General features: G+C 34.6%; 1 protein-coding gene and 1 non-coding gene across 2 annotated transcripts; both read right to left on the bottom strand.

Annotated features, from left to right (window-relative positions):
* Positions 1 to 6,898: 6,898 nt before the first annotated feature.
* LOC131181034 (U1 spliceosomal RNA) lies at positions 6,899 to 7,060 on the bottom strand. The gene has a single exon (XR_009149661.1). It is a non-coding gene; the product is annotated as a U1 spliceosomal RNA (small nuclear RNA).
* A 2,426-nt stretch (positions 7,061 to 9,486) lies between these two features.
* LOC131180687 (uncharacterized mitochondrial protein AtMg00810-like) lies at positions 9,487 to 10,965 on the bottom strand. Its single transcript, XM_058148052.1, has 2 exons — positions 10,600 to 10,965; positions 9,487 to 10,455 (listed from the first exon to the last, which is right to left on the bottom strand). Exons 1-2 carry the CDS (start codon positions 10,963 to 10,965, stop codon positions 9,487 to 9,489), a joined length of 1,335 nt encoding a protein of 444 aa, XP_058004035.1.
* Positions 10,966 to 14,710: the final 3,745 nt, after the last annotated feature.

Below are 14,710 nucleotides of genomic sequence, written 5' to 3'. Positions count from 1 at the left end.
AATGCATGTTTGACTGATATTGAGATTGACAAATTGTTGAGAGTTTTGAGAGAATATAGAAGAGTTTTGGGTTATGCAATTGATGATATAAAGGGAATTAGTCCAACAGTTTGTATGCATAGGATTTTCCTTGAGCCAAATAGTAAACCTTCCATTGAACACCAAAGAAGATTGAATCCTACACTGAAGGATGTTGTGAACAAGGAAATCCTAAAATTACTAGTCTGGAATTATTTACCCTATTTCCGATAAAGGAGTGGGTTAGTCCTGTGCATGTTGTACCAAAGAAAGGTGAGGTGACAGTTGTTAAAAATGAGAATAATGAATTGATACCCACTAGAACTGTTATAGGTTGGAGAATGTGCATAGACTATAGGAAGTTGAACATTGCCACAAGAAAAGACCATTTTCCCCTTCCTTTTATGGATCAAATGTTAGAAAGATTAGCCAAGCATTCATTCTTTTGTTACTTAGATGGATATTCTGGTTTCTTTCAAATTCCAATACATCCTGATGACCAAGAGAAAACTACCTTTACCTGTCCCTATGGCACCTTTGCCTATCGAAGGATGCCATTCGGATTGTGTAATGCGCCCGCACATTTCAAAGGTGCATGATGGCCATTTTTCTGATTTTATTGAAGAAATTATGGAGGTCTTCATGGATGACTTTTCAAATATATGGCACTAATTTTGATTCATGCTTGACTAATTTGTCTAAAATTTTGCAGGTGTCTTGATAATGATTTGGTGTTGAATTGGGAGAAATGCCACTTTATGGTCCAAGAGGATCGTTTTAGGCATTTAATCTCAAATAGGGAATTGAAGTGGATAGAGCTAAAATAGAAATTATTGAAAAATGCCCTCCAACCATCACAAAGGAGTGCGGAGTTTTCTTGGACATGCCGGGTTTTACGGCGATTTATTCAGATTTTTCTAAACTTGCTAAACCCTTAACAAATCTTTTGAATCATGATGTTAAATTTGATTTTAATCAAGATTGTATGGTTGCTTTTGCAGGTTAAAGACGGCATTAACAATGATCCTATCATGCAACCCCGGATTGGACTTTGCCATTCAAATCATGTGTGATGCAAGCGAGTTTGTCGTTGAGCCGCCCTTGGCCAAAAGATAGAAAATCTTATGCCATTTACTATGCAAGCCGAACCCTTGATGAAGCTCAAGTTAATTATGCCACAACTGAAAAGGAGTTCCTTGCGGTAGTATTTGCACTCAATAAATTTCGTTCTTATTTGGTCAACTCAAAGGTAATTGTTTTCACTGATCATGCAGCAATAAAGTATTTAATGAGCAAGAAAGAAGCTAAATCTAGGTTGATTAGATGGATATTGTTACTTCAAGAATTTGATTTGGAAATAAGAGATAAAAAGGGTGTTGAGAATGTGGTGGCTGATCACCTTTCTAGGATGAAAACTGAAAATAAAGATGATGAAATTGTGCCAATTGATGAGTTTTTCATGAATGAGCAGTTGTATGTGTTGAATTCTGCACTTCCATGGTTTGCTGATATTGTGAATTTCTTATCTTGTGGTGTCTTGCCACCTGATTTATCTTGGCAGCAAAAGAAAAGATTCTTGCATGATGTTAAATTTTATTCTTGGGAAGAACCTCTTTTGTTTAGAAGATGTAATGATGGAATAATTAGGAGATGTATACCAGAGGAAGAAATTCATGATGTTATTTACCATTGTCATTCCTCTGAATATGGTGGTCATTTTAGTGTCTCAAAAACTGTTGAAAAAGTCTTGACATCAGGTTTCTATTGGCCTAATATGTTTAAACATGTGAGAGACTTTGTAAGCAAGTGTGATAGGTGCCAAAGAGTAGGCAACATTTCCAAGAGAGATGAGATGCCCCAACAGTCCATATTAGAAGTTGAATTATTTGATGTATGGGGAATTGATTTCATGGGGCCATTTCCATCTTCTTATGGGAATAAATATATCTTGGTAGGGGTAGACTATGTATCTAAATGGGTAGAAGCTATTGCTACACCTACCAATGATGCAAAAGTTGTGGTGAAATTTCTGAAAAAATTTGTTTTGACCAGGTTTGGTGCCCCACGTGCTATAATCAGTGATGGTGGTAGCCATTTTTGCAACCACCAATTTGAAAAATTGATGAGAAAATATGGGGTAAAGCATAGGATTGCCACACCATATCACCCTCAAACAAATGGCCAAGTAGAAATCACAAATAGAGAAATCAAGCAAATCTTGGAGAAAATCACAATAAGTCCGTAAAAGATTGGTCCCTTAAATTAGATGACACTCTTTGGGCATATAGAACAGCATTTAAAACCCCATAGGAACTACACCTTATAGGTTAGTTTTGGGAAATCATGCCATTTGCCCGTAGAGTTAGAACATAAAGCTTATTGGGCCATAAGAGCAATCAATTTTGATTTACAAGTCTTTGGACACAAAAGACTTTTGCAACTTGATGAATTAGAAGAATTGAGACTTGATGCTTATGAAAATGCTAGGATCTATAAAGAAAGAACTAAAAAATGGCATGATAAGCATATCAAGAAAAAGGACTTTAAAGAAGGAGATTTGGTTCTCTTATTCAATTCAAGGTTAAAATTTTTTCCAGGAAAATTAAAATCAAGGTGGTCCGGTCCATTTAAAATTATGAAAGTTTTACCTCATGGTGCTGTGGAAATTTTTGGTGAAAAATCTGGTAATTTCAAGGTAAATGGACAAAGGTTGAGGCATTATTTAGCTGGTGAGCCAATTGAGAAAATAGCAACTTGCTATCTTTCTCATTCTCCATGAAATTTTGAGTAAGTATGGTCAAGCTAAAGACCTAAACTTAGCATTTTTGTGCATAACTCCCAATTTTTCTTTCATTTGTTTTAAGTTTTTTTTTTATATACTCCGTATTCAGAATTTAACATTGTTCTAATTTCCTTGTGCAGATGGGATGCAATGCATTGCAAGCAAATGAGCATAAAAAAAAAAAAAAAAAAAAAAAAAAAAAAAAAAAAAAATTTAATGTCTTTAATTTCGTTGCTTAATTAATTAGTATTTTTAACTTGTTTAGTTAATATTTTGCTTGTGTTGTTTTTCTTTTACTTGAACCATTTACTTATTCAGTTTTTTTTAGTTCCTCATAACATACATTTTTAGTTCATTGCTCACTTGCTTTGATATGCTCCTTTGGAATTTCCATTTGATAATTATATTCTCTGCACTTAACTTCCCTATTCCAAATTTTTGAGATTAATCGATTTAATGGATTCCATTGCAATCGCTTCTTTTGCAATGAGTGCAAGAAATTGTCCAAATTTTACCTAATTAAATTGGCTGCACTTCAATGAGGTAACACTTCTTATCTCAGCTTGTGTCACTTTCAACACAAGTTGTGCTATCGCTTATGCAACAGGGTAATAATTTCTCTATGCACATATAGCCAAATTATCCCATTCCTTGCACATTTTTAACATTGAGGACAATGTTCATTCTGAGTATGGGGGAGAGGGTAAATTTTTTGCAAAAATTATTTTTCCTTGCAAAAATTATTTTTCTTTTTCATTTGCATATAGTGACACACTCATTACTTCATACTTGTACATATTCACATATATACACTGCATATAGCTTCATATATACTTAGTACTTAGTTGCATATAGGTTGACTATACATTTATACACTCATGCATTTCATTTATTCATCTAAAATTTTTGAATTTTTAAACCAGTCTTTGAATTCCATAAGCCACTTATTCAAGCAATCCAACTTGCCTTTAGATGGTTAGTGGAATGAAAGTTCCAGCTGGGTACAAAGTCTTAAGCATTATTCTTTCTCTTACTTAATAGCTGAAAATTAATACATTCATCTAGGTATGCAGATTCTGATTAGTTATTTTGAGTTTTGAGTGTCTGGATAAGCCTTTAAGAAAGAAAATGGTCATTGTCGTCTCACCATTCCTAGAACAAGCATCTTAGATCTTTCAAAGCGAAATTTTTAACTTGCATTTGATAAGAATATGATTTAGGCATTTCTTCATATTTTAAACCTCGCATTTAGCCTTAACCTACCTTAATTTCATTTTAACCCTTGCAAACCCCCTTGAACCTTAATTCCCTAATTTCTTTGGAACCCAAATCATTTACCTAGCCATAAAACCTAAACACTACCACCTATCTATGAGAATAATATTTTAGCAATTAAGTGCATAAAAAAAAAAAAAATTTCGGAGGATTGAAACATCTTGAAAAGTGCTAGAGTAATTGTGAAAAGTTGAAAAGGTCACCAAAATATCCCAAAGGTAATTTTGGGTGTGACATGAAATAGGGACACATACAAAATAAAAAATATATTATAAAAGTAGTCCCTTTATTGTGTTAGCACTTGAGATTCATTGTGAATTTCTTTCCTCTTGACTTGATAAAAAAAAAAAAAAAAAATGGATGCACTTTGAGTTTCACGATTAATATTATTCTCATATTTTGTTTACCTTATTCCCTTTCTTTGTTAACCACAATTTTACCCTATTAGACCCCATTACAACCCTTAAAAAGACCTAATGATTCTTTGAAAAATGCTCGTTACATTAGTAGAGTTAGATCTTTTATGCTTGCATATGGGTTTGGCAATATAATCTTCCATACATTACTCACCATCTATTTGAGACACATTGGCTATCTATTTCATTTAGGTTTGTTTTGGCACAATTGACTCTTGTAGTTGGTTGGTATTTGTTGCTTGGGTTGATTGGTTAATTCTTAGCTATTCTGTAATAGTTGAGAGTGCTTGCTTCATTCTTTTTGCTTTTCTGGTGGGAATTTGGAATGTTGGTGGCTAGAGGTAAGTTGGTAGTTTGGATTAGTGAATTTTGTGTTTTCAAAGACTGATTCTATTCCCTTCCAAATGAGTTTTAATGAAATTTTGCTTGAGGACAAGCAAGAGTTTGAGTATGGGGGAATTTGATGCATGCATTTTAGATCATCATTTAGGAGTAATTTTTGCACATAATTTACCCTTATTCATAGCTATTATTTTAGATATTAGTATATATTTAGTCAATTTTACAATTTTCACATTTCTTAGTTTAATTTTTGGAATTTATTTGTTTTGTAGGTTAAATCTGAGAAATTTGATGTATTTTGATCAGTAGCCATTTGGAGGAGATTAAAATCGAATTGCAAAAATTTTGAAGTTGAAAAAAAAAAAATGGCCGAGAGCGACACAACTCGCAAAGACAACCGAATTAGCTCATGTCGCAGTTGTGTCGATCGCCGATATTCACGCCGAGAGCGACACAACCCGACACAACCGACTCGGCTTATGTCGTTTTATCGAAAATTTTTGACGTGGCATTTCCGTTACTCCACCTTTTACCTCACTTTCTCTAGATCCTTCCCCCTTTTACCCATTCTAGAACAGTCCCCTTGCCTATATAAAGTGCCCTTTATCACTTTCTTTCCATAGAGAGCAAGGGAGGCATTTTTAGAAAGATAGAAAGAGGGAAAGGAGGAGCATCTTCTGCATCTTTTTCCAAAGAATTGCAGATCACGTTTTCTGCACTTTTGTGCAGCAGAATCTACTGCAAATTTGCTGGGTTTTTCTACCCCTTTAGCTTACATTTCCATTATTTCTTCATTTCTTCATTTGGGTTTGTCTTTAAACAATGATTTGTGAGTAGTTTATTGAGATTCTAGAGATGGGTTTGTAAATATTGATTTGTTTTGTGGTTTTGAACTGATTTAGCCATTTAAATGAAGATTGTTATATTTTGATTTATTGCTTGTGTGCTTATTGCCTTGCTTGATGAATGGGCCCTCATTAAGTTAAGTTTTAATCCTTAATAGATGGACTGAAAAGTGAATATTGGGGATGGATAATCTTGCAATAAACTTTATTTTCTTGGTGTTAGAAATAAGCTAAGAAGATTAAGGGGAACTTTCCAAAAATCAATTAGAGCATTAATTGGGTTTTTGTTAGATTTGAAATACCGTGAAAACAGGGTTTTGATTAAATGAAAACCATTTTTGAGATGCTTGAAAAAGTTTCAAAACTTTAAGAATTGATTTCCCTCAAAATTGCAATTCTCATGTGTTTGGCTAAATTAGGGAAAAATCACATGCAAACAATATTGAAAATCCAATCTCTAGAATCAATTTATTTTTCATTGAAATTAGATATAAATCCTCCAAACCTCATAAATAGCAATTTAAATTTAAATCCAATTTCTATAATCACTTTATTTTTATTTTTATTGAATTTAGATTTAATTCCTCTCAATTTCATAAATAGATATTTCAAATTAATTTTTGGGTAATCTAGTTTAATTAATTTTAGTTAATTGATTGATCTAGTTTTAATTCCTCAAATACCAATTTTAATTCCAAATTTCATTTTACATCTTTAATTTTTGTCTTAATTTTAATTTTTAGATTTTATTTTTAATATCTTTTAATTTTTGTCATTCTAATTTGCTTATACTTTTATTTCCAATTTAAGCACAATTCCCTGTGGGATCGATATCAATTTTTAAAACTATACTACTGTGACCCGTGCACTTGCGGACACACCCTATCAATGATGTCCAAATATGATAGATGATAACATCTTTATTTGATATATAAATACTTAGTATATAGTTGTATATCTTAATTTTATTTATTTATGCTAATATTTACTCATTTTATGAATTTTATAAATTTTTTTAAAAATTTTGTGTAGTGTCAGGCTGTTACCGTTATGGTACGACCCTCATAGGTCGCAGATCCATTTCCGTTACCTACAACCGTTACCACAATTGTGACCACGACCGTAATTTAAAAGCATGCTCTACACAAGGAGAGAAAGGATCGAGTTGAAGCAAACGACTTCCCCGTTGCCAGTGAGTCCAAAGAGTAGTACTAAAATTGACAGAGGCTGCGCGAACGCAGGCCCCCACTGCCACAAATTATGACGTAGACTCTCCCACTTGGGGAGAACTTAGGCAGATGCACTCCCTAAAGTGCAATAGAAGCCAACTACCTAGGCCATGGACCTTCTTGATCACACATTGACCCCGTCCAGGTAAGTATGTTGTCAGTTAGCCATTATTTCCTATTTATATGTTCTGTTCACTCCTCAACTTTTCATCTATTCGATGTGGGATTAATGCCATGTGTGACAAAGGCAGGAGGAGAGAGTTTGCGCTGCTTTAAGTATCTTGTGAGGACGTCCAGTGCTCATCCTTGGCGTTGTGAATTGTTGTAATGGAAAAACAACTATCGTGGATTTTTCATGCTAAATATGTCATTGCTCCCTCAAGCTGTGACATATAGGAACAAGAGAGCCTTTTATTTTGGTAATGAGGGATGGTGTTAAATTCATATATTAAAGTATTTCAATTACTTTTTTGAAAATGTATAAATATCTCCTCGTTTAATGTGCATTATTCGGTTATAATTGAATCAAATTGATAAATTTTGGTTATTTTAATTCAATTTAGTTTTATTTTTTTTATTAATAATAAATCATATTTGTTGATTTTTTATAAATAAAAAAGATTATAAATATTTTTATTAATATTTAATTAATTAATAATATATATATATAATAACTTTTTTTAGTAATTAAATTAATTATAATCAATAATCGATCAAACATTTTTTTTTATTTCGTTTAGTAAATATTTTTAAAATCAATTAAAATTTTGATTAGTTATTGAATGCTAACAATATAAATTATGATAATCTTCACGTGGAACATTGTTCCATACTAATATATGAAATTGACAGCTATGTAATTCTGTATATTTGGTGGAAAAAAAACCTGTTACTGATGTAAAATGAAATAAAATTAAACTAGCATTGATTTTGGGCTGTGCTCTAATGAGATCAGCCCTCCAAAAAAGGCGAAAGAATAGTTCGCTTTGTGCTTACTTCGTGGCTTCATAAAATGCTATTTCGATAGCTACTAGCTATATAGGAAGTTTAGTGTTATGTGAATTAGTTGTCAATGGATGTGGGATTGCATCATCATTCTATATATATTTAGCAAGCAACATGCAGCAATCAGCGACGTGTAGTTACGTGGTACTCAAACAATGGCATTCAACATCTTCATACATGTCCATATATATTTCTATTCATATTATTCTGGACCCCTTGTATTTAGTTTTGCCGAGTAGTCTTCCTTCTGAAACGAACTGACTATTTTTCAGGAACATAAATGGTTTGCTGAATAGTATCTTTTGCCAATGTTTAACAGCTTAACGTTCCGAAAAAAATTAAAAATTAAAAAAAAAAATTAAGCAGCAGTTTCATGCAATATCCCCAGAATCATTTTCAGTGTTTTAAATTTAGTGCTAGTAGAGCATCCAAATGGCCAAAAACCACGAGATGGGAATAATAAAAGAGTGAACTTAGTATGAGGTGAGGTTAAGCTCCGTCATAAGAGCAGCCCAACCAAAAATTTTTCGTATGCCACTATAAGCCACCGCAAGCACACTCTGTGTGTGTGTATATATATATATATATTGCTGGTAAGCTTAAAATAGCAAAACCTTGAATTGAAGGATTAGTTTTTAAGGAGAGCCCATTGAATTTACCTTAAAAATACTTGAAATTTCACTGAAAAATATAAAATATATGGTTGGCCAAAGCGCTTATGAGAATGGCTTAACAATATATATATAACAATATCGTTTGCTTGCTAAAATTTCAGATTTTTCCTATTGATATTGTTTTTCTTTTTGGGTTAAGTACAGAATACTGATAATATATATTATCTCTGACAAAAATCATAACAAAAGCAAATTCCTCCATTTATTAATATTATTTACGGAGCAAGAATACAGATTTAAAAAAAAATTAGTTATTCAAACTAATAAATAATAACACAAGGATTTGTGGCATTCAATTTAATGCTTCAATTTTAACTTAAAAACCTTTTCACTACCACGAAAAGACAAAAAGATCAGCAACTCCATGAAGAACCAATTGGCATTTAACAATAACATACAAGAACAAATATAAATAAAGGCTTTAAAAGAAGATTGAACTTATTTTGTTAAGGGAAAACTCTACTTCCAAAAATAGGCAAATGCCAATTTTTTTTTTTAGTAAAAAGAGATTGAATAGTATGGGGTACTGATTTCAAGCGATATAGAATTGCAGCTATATAGAAATATGCTTTGTTTGGCCCATATTATATATATATAATAATGGAATGAAGTTGCGAAACAAGAATTGATGGGATGCGCCAGGCCCTCCAAAAGGCCGAGAAAGGTAAGCTTATGCCAATCTGTAACAATAAACAGAGGAAGAAAAAAATATATGGAGTAGAATCTAAAACTGCTTTTATTAATCTGCTACATTTTGTATATATACATGATGGGCACACGTAAATGCCAGATTGTTCTCTCTAACAAACTTGTAACCATCCCTTTACAGCTCAGCAAAACCGTTTTACTTATTTAATAATCTTCCCGCCAACATAACTTATCTAATCTCTACAGCCCCCCTCAAGATGGAGATAGGGAAACCAATCCCATCTTGGACAGGAACTGATGGAAAAGAGATGAATTGAGGCATTTGGTGAATAAATCTGCTAGTTGGGTTTTCGCACCAATATGTGAAGTGGAAATAAACTTGTTGAGGACCTGTTGTCGAACAATGTGGCAATCGATATCGATGTGCTTGGTACGTTCGTGAAATACCGGATTTTCAGAAATGTGAACTGCTGCTTTATTGTCACACATGAGAGGAATTGGTAAATGAAGGGAAATTTGTAAATCTCTTAATAAGTAGGAAAGCCATTGCAATTCACAAACTGTAGTTGCCATGCTGCGATATTCGGCTTCTGCCGAAGATTTGCTAACCGTAGCTTGCTTCTTTGTCTTCCATGAAATGAGAGAAGAACCAAAAAAAATGCAATACCCCGTAACAGATTTCCTTGTCATAGAACAGGTAGCCCAGTCAGCATCACAATAAGCACGTAATTGAAGCTCTGTTTTAGAAGGGAAGAACAACCCCTTAGCAGGTGTACCTTTCAAATATCGAAGCAAGGCCATGAGAGCATCCCAGTGTTGTTGACGAGGTTGATGCAAAAATTGACTCAAATGTTGCACACTAAAAGAAATATCAGGACGTGTTAAATTGAGATACAATAAACGTCCCACAATACGTCTATACTTTTCTGGATCAGCAATTAATGGTCCAGTGTCATCTAGCTTGAGAGACTTGGACATGGGAAATTCTTTAATCTTGGCATTAAGCATTCCAGCATCATGGAGAATGTCCAAGATGTATTTGCGCTGAGAAAGAAATAACCCATCACTAGAACGAGCAATTTCAACCCCAAGAAAATAATGAGCGTGTCCCATGTCTTTGATAGTAAATGATGTGTGCAAATAGCGTTTGACATCAATAATATTGTTCTCATCTACTCCAGTAACTAATACATCATCAACGTAAACCAAGAGTGCAAGAAACTGATTACCAGAACCTTTAGTAAATAGGCAACTATCATGTGATGATTGAATAAAACCATAAGCTTGCAGTTTTGAAGTCAGCTCCTTGTTCCATTGTCGGCCTGCTTGCTTAAGGCCATAGAGCGATTTTATCAATCAGCATACTTGTCCAGGTTGTGCCTTATCATACCCCTCAGGGGGTTTCATATACAACTCTTCATCGATGAAACCATGGAGATTGGCATTGTTTATGTCAAGTTGGTGAATAGCCCATTCTTTAGCAGATGCAAGAGCAAGAAAAAGTCGAATGGTACCAGTTTTGGCTACTGGAGAAAAATTGGCAGTATAATCCAACCTCGGCAATTGGTTATATCCTTTAGCTACTAAGCGAGCTTTGTACCACTTAAATGTACCATTAGAATTGTATTTAACCTTGTAAATCCATCTGGATTCAATGGCTTTTTTATGAGGTGGTAAGGACGTAAGCTCCCAAGTCCCATTATGTTCCAAGGCAGTAAGCTCTTTATTCATTGTCTCAACCCAATAAGGGTCATTCTTAGCCTATTTATAACTAGTGGGTTCGGGAATCATAGAAACGTTTACAAGGAAATTCATATAAGAGGGATCAAAAACAACAAAATTTGTGAAAGATGATAATGAAGACAGGGAAATATTACCTAGTGGAGGAGATGGTACCAATGAACTAGTAGTAGTTGATGAGCTGGAATCATGACATGAGGTATTAGGTTGGACGTGTGCCACATGTAACGTCCTCACCAAAGGTAGTCCGTACATTTTACTGTTCTGATGACTAATGTTTGTTCGGACAATTAAAATGTCTCGAACTACACTTAAACTATAGTGAGGAGACATAAATTAATGAAATAAATATTAAAAAAAATGTAGGAAAAATTTTGAGAAAATAAAATAAAATTTAGAGAATTTATTTATTTGGTACAAAAATAATAAAAATAACCCGATATGCACCATGAAGGGCATTTTGGTCATTTCACCCATAGAGGTGAATTTTGACATAAATGTCAAATTAAAATTAGGAAATAAAATAAATAACATAAATTAAAAACAATAAAGTACACATAAATGTATATATATAAATACCCACAAGAGATAAAACCCCACCAACCATCTTCTTCTTCCCTCTTCTCTCTCTCTCTCTCTCTCCTTGCCACCCACCATGGGAGCTCTCTCCCTCCATTTTTGTCTTCCCTAAAGCTTGATTTTCCAAGCTTCCTCCTCACCAAAACCCATAGACCCCTTCATTAAAAATTTAGCCCACTCCATAAGGAAGCCATTGATAGTGAAAAGAAGAAGAAAAGTTGAAGTTTAACAAGTTACCCAAGAGGTTAGTGCCTAATCTTCCTTCCTTCCTTTATTAATCCTTGAGTTAAGGTTAAAATGAAGTGAAATTTGTAAGAAACTAAAAGAAATAGGTGAGTTATGAGGGGAGTGAATTTTTGGTACCCATGGTGAGTGATGGTTTTTGATGACTATGATGTATATAAAGTGATTTAATGATGTTGGTTGATGCATTTATAAGTATTAGAAGTTAATTTACATTGAGATTTTATGACGTTGAAATTGTGAGTTAGGGTTTGGCCTAACTTTGGTATTTTTGTATTATACCATGCAATTGGGATTGTTGAGATGTGGTGATGATATTTAGAAGTTCCTTGAATGTCAAATTGAAGCAAGGAAGTTGGAGGAGAAATGAATTATTGGAAGTGCTATTTTCTGCAGGTTGTGTTGTTGAGGGCAGTACACATTTTAGGCCATAAATAAAATTGTGTGACCCCAATTGGTATGAGGCCAATTGGGGGTGAAACTAGACTTAGACTTATTTATTTAGTTTGGATAAATTGGTATACCAATTAGGGACCACAGATAGCAGTACTGCTTATAGAGCATATCATGAACTGACAATATATGTCTGATATGATTGTTCTACAGGCTATATGCCTACTTACTGGCCATTGTGCCTACTTTATTTCTGGCTTTACAAGCCTGACAATGGTCTCGTGCCCGATACCTGGCTCGTGTTCGATGGATGTATCTGGTAGACATATGGTTGTCTAACTCGTATACTCCCGTGTATCCAGCTTTTATAATTTGTTATAGGTTTCTTGGGCATTGATAATAATTAATTAATACTGAATATACAATAAGTAAACAGGAAAGACCCCAATAATTTTAATTGATTCCAAAGTGTAAAAAAATGTAAAAGACCTGAATTTATGATTTGTAAATATTATTTCAATTGTTTAATTATTATTATTATAAATTATGCACCACTAAACGTTATGCTTAGCGCGTTGGTTTTCCATCGCGTAGATACTGAAGATCAGCAGCCGCCACAATAGTATTCGGACAGAGTTCACCGATTCGCCACCGATCGAGTCACCTCATCGCCTTTTTGTATTTTGGTAGGGCCCATGTGTAGACTAGTATTTTGGTTCATTATGTCTAGTCATGATGTAATTACTAGTTTATGATGTATTTTTTTGGACTTGAAATGAAAACTTATAATTTATTATCTATAAATTTCCATATGAATGCAATAGATGACACTTCATTTTGAGATCTCATAAATAGTTGTGAATGATATAATAAAAGAAAATATGATATGGAAATATGTGAGATGACTATGAATATGTTACCACCTGATAGTGGAACCCGCCAGATGCTAATACAACAGAGGAGGATCTGTCCGTGTCTCCATAGAAATAAGATATATATATATAAAAAAAAAAATTCTACACATAAATTACCTGATTTAAATGACATTAAAATTTACAATAGACATGACAAGACAAGATAGGGTTCTCCTAAGACCGAATGTGGCACTTCTTGCTCGGCCATACAATAGACGGGTAAGGGGCGTCACATTTAGTGGTATCGAGCGCAGGTTTACGCAAAGACTAGACCTAGATAGATAGAAAGAAATAGTTGCATCACATGCATGGGCCTTTAAATAGAGTCGAGGTGACACTAATGCAGATCTGCTTTCTTTGTCTGCTTTATAGGATCGATGGCATCCGATCCTTGAGCCTGCACTCCGTAACCGATAGAGGAGGAAGTAGAGAGTCACGCACCGCACTGCGTGTAGTCGAGGGCGAGTAGTAAGAGAGAACAATCATTGGGTACTTTAGTAAGGACACAGCAAGCCTTCCTAGAGCAAATGACTCAATTGCTCTGTCAGGTCACCAGAGCTATGCCACCACCTCCCCAGCCAATATATATGACCCCAGAGAGAGAGTTAGAAATGATGAGCGATCAGAGGGACAGCAAGAAGAGAGGGTCCGGACTGCCACCCAAATAGCTGTTACAGAGAGCAAGAGACCTGTGGGGTCCGAGGGTCGATTCAGAGCAGAGAATGAGGCAGAGAGGTTCCAATTTACCCCGAGGAGAGGAGGTCAAACGGGTGTATCAATTGGCAATTCTACGGGTCCTATAGCATGGAGATTAACCCCGATGCCAGTTTGTACACATTGTGGGAAGAACCACAGAGGAAAGTGTAGATTGCTAATGGGTGGATGTTTCAGATGTGGGTCCACAGAGCATTTTTTGAGAGATTGCCCACGGAGGAGTGCTCCCACACCCACCATTGCACTCAGGTCCGCCTCACAAGATGCAGGGGTAGAAGACCAATGAGACCAGAGATAGCTGGTACATCACAGAGAGCTTCTGAGACTATAGAACAACCCGAGGTTGAAGTAGCACCCTGTGTGTACACTATGGCTCGAGAGGAGCCAGACCTGGTAGACGTTGTTAGAGGTACATTCTCTAATTATAATACCTTTAAGTATGTATTGATAGACCCTAACTATGTTCACCCCTATATATGCATTGTACCTCCTGTTGAAAGAGGATACCAATAGATGGGTCAGAAGATGACATACTTGTCACCAACCCTTTAGGTCACCAGATGATTGTAGATTATCAACCGAAAAGGATCGTGTTAAAGATAATAGATGGAAATGAGAAGGGGGCTGTATGTGAGATGAAAGAAGATGAGCACAGAACTGGTTGAAAAAAAAAAAAAAAAAAAGAGATAGTCTATTGGGATATACCGTGGTAACTATGCAATGCTCTTGATGTTTGTGCTGTAAGCTGCAGATTACAGTACCGACTTGGGACTATTGTGTAGAGCTACGTATTTCCAATAGTAAATCGAGATAAGGATAAGATTGTAGAACTAGGATTAATAAGACAGACTAAAAAAAAAAAAGTAAAGTATTATAACACAAAAAGGTGAAAA

Source organism: Hevea brasiliensis, chromosome 6 (assembly GCF_030052815.1).
Source record: "Hevea brasiliensis isolate MT/VB/25A 57/8 chromosome 6, ASM3005281v1, whole genome shotgun sequence".
NCBI lineage: Eukaryota > Viridiplantae > Streptophyta > Magnoliopsida > Malpighiales > Euphorbiaceae > Hevea > Hevea brasiliensis.
Note: the sequence above shows the minus strand (reverse complement) of the source record. Positions and strands in the feature narration are given on the sequence as shown.

Excerpts from the sequence above, each read along its gene's own strand:
- LOC131180687 (XM_058148052.1), bottom strand. The coding sequence starts at position 10,965 with ATGAATAAAGAGCTTACTGCCTTGGAACATAATGGGACTTGGGAGCTT. Across the intron at positions 10,456-10,599 it reads ATAAGGCACAACCTGGACAA|TTTCTTGCACTCTTGGTTTA; the intron begins GTATGCTGATTG and ends TCTGGTAATCAG.